This window comes from Paramormyrops kingsleyae, chromosome 19 (genome assembly GCF_048594095.1).
Source record: "Paramormyrops kingsleyae isolate MSU_618 chromosome 19, PKINGS_0.4, whole genome shotgun sequence".
Lineage (NCBI taxonomy): Eukaryota > Metazoa > Chordata > Actinopteri > Osteoglossiformes > Mormyridae > Paramormyrops > Paramormyrops kingsleyae.
The window spans coordinates 6116011-6126229 of NC_132815.1; the positions used below are offsets into that span (position 1 = coordinate 6116011).

At 47.3% G+C, this 10219-nt stretch overlaps 1 protein-coding gene across 6 annotated transcripts in view; it reads left to right on the forward strand.

Annotated features, from left to right (window-relative positions):
- Window positions 1-9949, forward strand: part of tbc1d32 (TBC1 domain family, member 32) — a 39455-nt gene extending 29506 nt beyond the window's left edge. The window contains exons 28-34 of one of the 6 annotated variants that reach the window (XR_002836357.2): window positions 1249-1375; window positions 2419-2534; window positions 2735-2889; window positions 3746-3886; window positions 5571-5759; window positions 7176-7280; window positions 8468-9949. Coding sequence is in view for 4 of the 6 variants with exons in the window: in XM_023797193.2 (XP_023652961.2) it covers window positions 1249-1375; window positions 2419-2534; window positions 2735-2889; window positions 3746-3886; window positions 5571-5759; window positions 8468-8587 (848 nt within the window). In the remaining 2 variants the exon portion in view is untranslated. Of the gene's footprint in view, window positions 1-1248; window positions 1376-2354; window positions 2535-2734; window positions 2890-3745; window positions 3887-4532; window positions 4700-4731; window positions 4797-5570; window positions 5760-7175; window positions 7281-8467 lie in introns of those variants that run through there. The other 5 variants (XM_023797193.2, XM_023797194.2, XM_023797195.2 and 2 more) reach the window with 5 other exon arrangements.
- The last annotated feature ends 270 nt before the right edge of the window (window positions 9950-10219 follow it).

Genomic DNA, 10219 nt, shown 5'->3' on the forward strand with positions numbered 1-10219 from the left:
GGTGACTTCCGACCTCGTCTCTGCTCCTGCATTTGGATGAGCCACTTCCGTTAAAATTGCCGTCGTGGTCGACCTTCATCCTCTCCCGTTGTGCGTCTGTGTATCTCAGTGGTCGCCAGCGAGCTGCTGGTAGAAATATCCGCTTGTTTTATGCAGGGTCATGGGGGTCCGGAGTCTGTTCCAGAAGCTGCAGGCGCAAGGCAGGGAATAACCCCGGACGGGGCGCCAACCCGTCGCAGGGCACACTCACCATTCACGTACACAGTCACACCTAGGGATAATTTGGCAACTCCAGTTCGCATGTTTTTGGAGGGAAATCTGGAGAACCCAAAGGAAGCTCCACATAACACTAATTAGAAATCAGTTTAATTTCACCATCATTGCCCCTTTTACTGTAGCCCCCGCACGTAGCCCCCTCCAGCCCCCACTGTCTAGAAGTGGCTCTCATTGTAGACAATGGTTGAAGATCCCTGGCATATCTGGATCATCCCGCCCCCTAGTGGGCTTACCTTGAATTGATTTTATTTAAAATCATTTTCAGGTCTGGGTTTGCTGCGACGCAGTGGCGCCCCCTGCTGGAGGGTGCTGTAGCTGTTAATCCTCTCACAGTGAGCGCAAAGCACCACTACACTGCATTTTACATAATGCTGCTTCGTTCCAGTGCACGGGAATCCCCAGCCCCCTGTACTGTAACTCCTACTCCACCAGTGAATCGTTTTGCATTTATCCACATTTAAACATGCCGCCGCCTTGCCACATGGTGCAGACTGCCTTTTCACAGGGGTTTATTAAGCACCCTGTCAGTTTGCGATGAGTAACGTCTCAAACGGTGAAGCCGCTGCTTTGTATTGATTGCACTCTTAAAATGACGATTTGCTGCCCGTTAGCTGAGCAGGTCGGTACCCATATGGATTCACTACATTGAATTACAGCTGCTGTTAACTTTATGTTCAGCTTTTTATGTGAAACTATATAAATTGTCAAAGCATCGCTAAATCAAGTTGCCGGATCGCATCCACAGTCTGCTGTCCAAGTTCATGATGATCTTGCGTTTTCTAGACGCTGCAATGAAAACTTTTTTTCCTCAGAATTTCTGAACAGATGAATCTGCTGTTTATAATGACATGTGGAGCTTGATGAATGTGGCCTTTAATTGAGACAGTCTGTATTTTCAGCTGGACGTTACGCCTTTTCAGTGTCACTCAAGGAGGCGGTGTGTGTCTGTCTTGTTTTTAAATGCCTGGCCAGCACAACCAGACCCAACTGCTGATCCTGTTCCTGCTGATCCTGTTCCAACACGTCCTACAGCAGCCAACAGCGCCACCTGCCAGTCCCTGTCCCCGCTGGAGCAGCTGGGCGTTCAGATAACCCTCAGGTTCGTCTGCTGCAGCCTCTCCGTCATCCATCCCTCCCTGCCGGCGAGTCACCAGTTGTCGTTACACGTTAACCAGCGACTATTCCTGAATCTTCTTGGTAACTAAATGTAAGCAGCTTATGGTCTGCATTTGAAACGGGTGAATATTTCGCTCCATGCCACACTGTTGGCTTCCCTGTTGGCTGTGTGTGGGACGTGGCCGTGTGTGGGACGTGGCCGTGTGTGGGTCGTGGCCGTGTGTGGGACGTGGCCGTGTGTGGGACGTGGCCGTGTGTGGGACGTGGCCGTGTGTGGGTCGTGGCCGTGTGTGGGTCGTGGCCGTGTGTGGGTCGTGGCCGTGTGTGGGACGTGGCCGTGTGTGGGACGTGGCCGTGTGTGGGACGTGGCCGTGTGTGGGGGCGTTCACCTGTAATCAGCTGGTAATTGTGTGGGACATAGATTCCAGGAGCAGTTGGCCAGCTCTCCAAACCATGCAAATTTTTTTACTTTTCAGGGATGGTGTGTGGGTTAGGATGCCTGTGTTGAAAGAATGATGTCACCTTTGGGTGCCAGAGCAAGGCCCCCAGCCCCCAACCCCCAATTGCTCCAGGGACTGACCGTACTCTCTCAAAAGGAAAAATGTGCAACATTATGGATAAAAGTAAAAAATGTAAAAAAAAAATAAAAAATCTTCAGTCTCTAACCACAAACAAATGGAAGGGTTCCTTCACACCTTGAGGGCGCTGTTACGTCCTCTGCTCTCTTCTCATAGTCCTGCCAATCTGCTAGGATTCCTGAGGTTCAGTCTCTGTTTGTCTCCACTTCCCTCGTACCGTGTTCAGCATCTCCCTCCCCGTAACCCTCACACACCCGGGGGGCCGTCTGCCGCCTGTCCCGACATGTGCCCATGAGTGGCACCGTTTTCTCTGTGACATCTCCCCTGTCCCCCCTTGTCCTTGTGACATGTCCGCTGTCCCTCACTGTCCCTGTGACTTTACAGGTTTACAGACGGTGCCCCCCAGCCCGGTTACACCCCAGCCTGTCCCTTTCTGTGGCCCTTGCAGGTACGGTGAGCACTTGAGGCTGCTGGATGGAGACTCTGAAGCGGACTTGTGTCTCCTCGTGCAGAGGTGTCGGATACTTCTGACCCAGCAGCGAGCCCAGGGCTCGTCACAGCTGTGTATCTTTACAGTACAAATGGAGTTCGCCCCCCCCCCCTTTATTTCCACACTTTATTCCACACCTATATTTTGTTGCTGACCTAATCAGGTGACCCACCAGAGCGTGAAAGTTGCTTTTTGTTGGCAAGCAGATTGCAGTGGGGTAGGTAGAGCACCCCCTACAGGCTGGGTTGGGAGAGCTCCTTGACGCCTCCCTCAGACTGTCTCCGTGAACGTTTCCCGGGCTACGACTGGTTCGTCTCCACCGTGTTCCTGCTGGTGCGGGGGGACGGGGAGCGGGCATGGGACCTCCTGCAGAGACTCAGCGGCCTGCTGCCATCTGCCTTCCTCTGGCCATCCAGGCTGCACGGCTCGGTGAGTCCCGGAACGTTCTGTAGCGCTCCTGCCCCAGCTGATGGATGGCCTGTCCCTGCCGCCCCCCTGCTTCCCAGCTAAGGCGTAATCAAGTAGAAGCAACGAGGCGCAGTGCTACAAGGAACATGGTTTTTCTCGGGAGCGTAAATAGTTCCAGGGTACATGCAGCTATAATCCTGCTTCTGGGTTTGTGCTGTTCCTTTAATTGTAAATATCTAACTAACAGCAAATAAAATTGTGCGCTTGTTTTGGGTCATACCGGCGTTGGCGTCTGCGTTCTCGTCGCTCGTGTTCAGGATCCTGTAATATCTCATGTCTTCGTAATGGAGATGTTGGATTTGATGAGATTACAGCGGTACAGTCATTATCTTCACCCCCATAAAGCACCCCCCCCCCCCCCGCAGATAGTTGCCAAAGCACCGCATTCTGGAAATGCTACCGGCACCACGGAGGTGTCTGCGCAGCTGATGGGGGGGGCCGCCACTCTCGTAAAGCAGGCGGCACATACACAGACACGGAGCAGCTGAGGCCATACTGTCCACACACTGTCTGCCACCATGAGCTTCCTCTGGTCTCATGGTTAATAGGCCAACTTTCAGGTCATTTTGTAAACATTTCCATTCCTCCCTGGAATTGGGGGTTCCGGGCCTTGTTCACGGGCCGAGCGGTAACATTACTCAGCCGTCCCTGGGATTTGAACCAGCAACCTTCTGGTCACGGGTCCAGCTTAATTTTCCCCCTTTAAAGCCCTTTATCCAGAACAGCTTATGCAGTTTATATAGTTCTGTCTGGTCCTAATGAGGCTGGCAGTAGCTCGTGTCTTTATGCTGTGTAACACCGCGCCCCCTCCCCACAGGTGCATCTGCCCGCAGAGGTGGCACAATCCGGCGTCCCCCCCACCTACTCCTGCACCGCCCACTACGTGGAGATGCTCCTCAAGGTCGAGGTTCCTCTGGTCTCCTCTGCCTTCCGCATGTCTGGCTTCACCCCCTCCCAGGTGAGCCTACCCCCCCACCCACCTCCCGCCTCTGCGCTCCGCAGCGCCCCCCCAAGGACATGTGTACACACCTCCTCCTTTCCGAGGTAGTCATGCAGTCATGCCAGGCTCTTTGGTATCGAGCAAAAAACGCTGCCTTCCAACATCCTTGATTATCGCAGCCTTGAGAAATTCTCTTTGAGGACGAGGAATCACTGTATTCTCGTTTTACCCTTCTTACCTTGGCGAGCTGCACTCCCATTCGCCAGCTCTTTGGGTCTGATAAACACCATCAATGCGCCCTAGAATTGCAGCAGGCCCCAGCCTTTCCGTGTCTATAACGCAGAAACACCGGAACCGGCAACCTACCGATCACAAGCGCAGCATCCTAATCCACTTGATTGATTCTGTTAATTTTAAGAGGCATCGAGTGGAGTTTAATTTAGTGGGACCCCGTCAGCGGCTGACGAAATCGTCACAGTCAGAGTTTAGGAGAAGCAGGAGGGTGTCAAACAAGGAAGATGTTTTAAATCAAACCTGACGCTAATTTGTCCCTTTTTTCATTTGTAAATAACCAGATAATTCCCTGCAGTAACTTCAGATTGACAACTCTTTGTTTTTGTATTATTGCCATTACTGGGTTGCTTAAGTGATGTTCTCATCCAAGCAGGGTTTGGCGTTGAAGGTTTTTGTGTCATTCGCATAATACACAGTTCAGCCCAGCACAGCCTGGATTGAAGAAAAAAAAACGAGAGAAATGAAAAGACCTGTGTCTGTGTGCGCTCTGAAACAGAGTGTCACCTCCATCAGAAACGGCGACCATTTCAGGGCACTTCTGCGCCTCGTTGAAATTTCTCTCCTGGCAGACGCTCGAAAGTCACCGCGAGAAACATTGGGAGAAAATTGTCTTCTGCCGGGCAACGGGAAAAGGGTGAGAATGGCAGGCCGGCCTGGACCCTCAGCACCCGGCCAGATTGGGTACAGGAGACGAGAGGCTCCACTCTCTCTTATATAAAGTGGCCCGGAGAGAAAGACAGCTTTATTGCATTCGCGATGTCTGAGGGACGGACAGGGAACAAGAAGCGATTTTACATCTGGCTTCTCCTTAAAACCCCCCAACTCCCTGTCAGTGGCTTTATTACAAACTTTAACTATGGAATTACGCCCAGTCGTATGGGTTTGTATCAAATAAGAAAAGTTTGTAGTCTATTAAACTTTAGAAACTAAGTGAATGCTTTCTTGGTGGATGAGTTCAGTTCATAGCAGTTCCCCCCCCCCCCCCCACTCTGTGGAGTCCTATGACCTGGGCTTCAGGAGTCACACAGATATTACATCATTATTCTGAGAGTCAGGGAGGCCAGCATTCCTGAAAGGCGTATGTTCTCTTCTTCATCTGTTTGCTTAATTTAGTTGCTTATTTTTAAGCAATTCCAGATATTCCAGTGGCACCTATCTGTGGAGTTTAAATGGCTGTCTGTCTTAAACAGAGCATAGTTTTCAGATGCACTGTAGTATGCTACATATCTTCTTTATATATGATTTTAATTCTCTTGTCATCAATCCTCAAATGTATATATGGTAGTTGGACACCACAAGCCTGGATGGATGGATGGATGGACTCTGTCTCTGCTGCAGTCAGCTGGTCTCTAAACAGACCACCTGAGGCTGCTGTAAACATAGTCTCTCTCCCCCCCCCCCTTCCCAGATCTGCCTGCAGTGGCTGAGCCAGTGTTTCTGGAACTATCTGGACTGGCCTGAGATCTGCCAGTATGTCTGCACGGCCGTCGTCATGGGCGCCGACTACCAGGTGTACATGTGCATGGCAGTGCTAAGGCACCTGCAGCAGCCCATCCTGCAGCATGCGCAGACGCAGGACCTGCAGGTCTTCCTCAAGGTGAGCGCCACGTTTCAGAGAAAGAGGCTGCTGTCATTAGCGGGCCATTCTTTGGGCTTTGAGTCGCCGTCATTTTCTGCTGCTGGTTAATTTAAAAACTGGCATGGTTTCTGTAAATAGGGAGCTGGGTGATTTGAATGTTTCCAGAAAATTGTAGTACATTTGCAAAAGAATTGTTCTGCTAAATTGGTTCAAGGAAAAACCAGCTGTGCTCCACAAGTGCAAAATTGCTTTCTGAGTTTATGAAACTTTCAGCTGTACCTGAGTTTTTAAAAATATGCAGTGCATTGTTTGTAGAGAAGGCAATTCAGGAAACTTTGTTTGGAGTGTGTGAATAGGGCGTAAATCCCTTAACTACTTCTTCAAGTAAAACTGAGCAGAGACTATCAGCAGTGGCCTTATGATCAGAATGTCACATGGTCAAATGAGTCACCCTTCACAGGCCTGGGTGCCTGTTCCCTGCCGTTCTGGAAGTCCATTTGTGGCATCGGGTCCATTTCCTTGCCTTGGTTTGGCTCCATTTAACCTTAGAGGAGATCGCAAATCTCTATAAGTATAAAACCATTTCCAGAGATCACATTTCTTGGAAAAGCTACTCTCCCATTTCGTGTCAGAACGTCCAGGGTGACCCATCGAGCTTGGATGGATGCCATACAGGTTGGTTTGGACCAAAGCCATGGTGGTCCCCATCACCAGATCATATACCAGTTAAACACCTTCAGGAGATTCGACTAAAACCACCAGGAACAGACACACCAAATGATGCAATTCCTCACGGAAGAAAGATCTCACAGTATATCGGTGAGCTTCTGTAGGTTCTCTGCAGAGGTTACCTGAGGCTACTGCAGTAGGATACGAAGATTCATTTTAAAATTTATGGCAGGAATTTGGATCCAGCAGCACATCTCCAATGCTCTCAGTTCACTTTTAAAGTCGGATTCACGTTGGAGAGGCAGATTTCGGCAACGACATCAGGTACGCTCCAGAAGATCTGGGGCTGTCCCCGAACAGCCGGAATTTCTGTGCATCACCTGAATTAAGAATCAAAATGAAAATGAGTTGTTACAGTTGTACTTGATGAGGTTTAGATGTTCAGTGTGCTAGAGGACATGAACTAATGCATTATGGGTAATTCAGATGTAGCATGAAACAAACTCAAATAAAGCTTTCCTTTGTACCTCTGTTTTTTTTTTTAACTGAAAGGAAATTGCTTGTCACTCCTCGCAGACTCCGTCACGCGTTCGTGTTTCTCATCACGCCTCTCAAAGCCCCTTTCAATGGCGTTTTCTGAAGATCCCTCAAACCCCCCCCCCCCCCCCACCTCGATTGAGGTGTACGCTGGTGGATCTCTGGTTTCCCATTTACATTTCAATTAATTTGCTAAACGTTTAATTGTGCACACTTGCTTCTTTTCAGGTGGTAACGAGATAAGGAAGCGAGAGCAATTGGCTCCTCGTACCAGCATTTGAATGGCTGCAATCAGAGCCGTGAGAAAAGGCGAATCTCGGAGGAAGTTCGGAGGTCTTCATTTTCTTGTGTTTATCGTTTCATTTCAATTGGAAGACTAATTACATTGCATACAAGGTCACGCACGAGCCTTTTCACCTGCAATTCTCTTGAATGTTGAAGGCAAGGGCACTTTTATTTTGAAAGGGTGGAAATTTGTGCTTTTTGGAATATTCATCAGATTTTCATCTTTATCTGCGGTGCCGGTACGGTTGTGCACCGAGATCCGCATCTGTTCCTGGTAGATTCTTTCGAAAAACTTTCAAGATAGGGTAATGATGTGCGAGATATTGTGAAATTTATGCTTATGGTGCTTTACTTAATTTCTGTTATTTTTATATTCAGTGTGTGCTACATGTGTAGCAGTAGAGGTAATTACGAAACTATAAATTAAGTTGCTGACTATAAAAATTACACTCAGTTTCTTTAACTGGGCTCCCTCCTGCTAAGTCGTTAGTGTCATAATGCATTTAAGCAAAGAACTGCTGTGACACCTGCAGTGTTGAGCTTTGTTAAACTGGCATTTTGCCAGGCTTCTGCACTGCAGCCAGTGCCCTCTGTCCCCCCTGCATTGAATTACATTTATTTATCACATGGTTTATTTGCAAAGGCGACGTACAAATGAGGATCAGAAAGCAGGGTCTGCCGGGGTCTCTATAGCTATTTGGAGTTATGAGCCTCATTCAAGGGCCCAACGATGGCATCAGCCCAGTGATGGGATTTGAACCAGCAACCTTCCAGTCTCAGAGTCCTTATCCTTAGGGTCACACACTGTTCATGGCTGTCCTGGTGCATGTGAGATTTCTCTCTGGCTTAAACCAGGAAGCGGAACACTGCACTGGTATTTTTAAGACACCTTGTTGAGCTGAAAATGGAAAACATTTTTCGCATGTACGAAATGGAAGTGGCACTGAAGACTCGCATGAGCTGTTCCTAAAACAAACTCATCCATTCTGAAGTAGCCCTTTAGAGCTGCGGTGTGACTCGAGTGTTACTGCATGGTTAATAGCGGAACGTGCATCACAATAATAATGCTAATAATAATAATAATATAAATTAAGCACTGGAGGGAAACGTCTAATCTTATGGATTCCAGGTTTATACTTTTCCAGCTTTAAAGCAGCTTAAAGGTACTGAATAAATAATCGAAAGTCTTTTCACCCGCATCGACAAACCAGAGCCTCTGTATTGCTTTCCGATAGGAGGAGCCCATCCAAGGCTTCAGAATGAGTGATCACCTGGAGTACATGGAGAACCTGGAACGGAGGTACAGAGCAATGGTGCTGACGGATATGAAGTCTGTCATCCCCAAAGCCACCTAAGAAGAACCTTGTCACCGCTGATCCGGACGGGGTGTGTCGTACAGCGGAGCAGAAGGGGGGCTCTTTGGAAAGTGCTTTGGCTGTACAGCCGGCCCTGTTCCATCATTTGCTGCGTATTATTGTGCTCCGTGTTTTTATGACTCTACAGCTGCAACAGAACCCAAGCCAGAGACAATGGAACCCAAGCCAGAGACAACTGAACACATGGCCAGACAGCATCAAGGCAAATATTGTTTGAAAACCACTTTCTTAATTTCATTAAGAGCCTACAAGCCAATGCCTGGGAACACAGGACACATGGCACAAAAACACACACACACACACACGGTCAGATACAGCCCCATTTTCTTTTTATTCCTGCGTAAAAAGCACTTTCAGGCTGAAATGAACTAAACTCAGATGCACATCAGATTATGGAATTACAAAAACTATATTGTGATATTTTCACAGTGATCCCCATGGTAAGATGCTTACTAAGCCATGTGGCAGTTCTGCAGTTGGAGAGATAACAGGACTTTTCCATGGTGGATTTAGCACCAGAAGGACTAAACTTATCGTGTTTCTGCAGTCCTTGGCTACAGTTGGTCTTACTCAAGGAAGGGAGCTTCTGCAAACTCAGAAGTGCCTCAATTCTGCACTGGTTTCTTCAAAATTTTCAGCAAAGATGGGACTTGTACCTAGTTTTTTTTTTTTTCCTTAAAAAAAAACAGGAGGAAATAAGAGTTGTGAGAACTTCAGGAAATGGTTCATTTGACACAGCGATCGATGATTGGCACAGCTTCAGATTTTCTTTGAGTCCTTAAGTGTTTAAACCCCAGTACATCAGGTTTTGGCTTATCTCAGATAGAACCTTCTGATATTTTCCTCATGAAATTGACCAGTGCAGTTCCGCTCCACCAAGCCTTCCATCTATTCACCTTCCATATAAACGTATCCTGTAATTCCTGATTCCTGTTTTGCCCTTAACTGACTTGCAAACAGAGCAATATTTCACCTACAATAAAACCACAGCATTAGGAAACTAAACTTGTTAATGAAGTTGCTTTGTACAGTGATTGCTGTTAAAGGGAACTTCCTTCCAAATGTTTACCTGCGATGTTCATCATCAAAAAATTTGAGCTATTATTCTAAAAATTGGAGGCCTGTAGATATTAATTTCCGAGGTTCCTTTGTCAGTCGGTGTTTTCAGCTTGTTAAAATGTTTATGTAATTCTTATTTGGAGGAAAAAAAATCAATTTTTCTTTCTGTACTGGGTGCTACAAAAAGAGATTAGTGTGGCGTAAGTGATGGAATAATGCTCACAGGCCCTCGATGGCCCTTAACGGCCTTGTTTAAAATTAAAAACAAAATGAGGTTTATTAGATTGGTGTCTCAATACTGATATGATAAGCTTATGAACCATCTAATATCTGCTAATTTACCCTTTAAAAGTTTATGAAGCAGTGGATGAAAATTGAATATTTTTGTGCCACAAAATAGATCCATACATCCATCCGTTTTCCAAACAAGCTTGTACTGTTTGAAAAAGAATTTCAGTGGCTATAAAAATCAACCAAGCAGTAACTAAATACATATGCCTTCATATGCAGGTTGCTGATTTTTACTGAGGTATTTTATATACCAATTTGCCT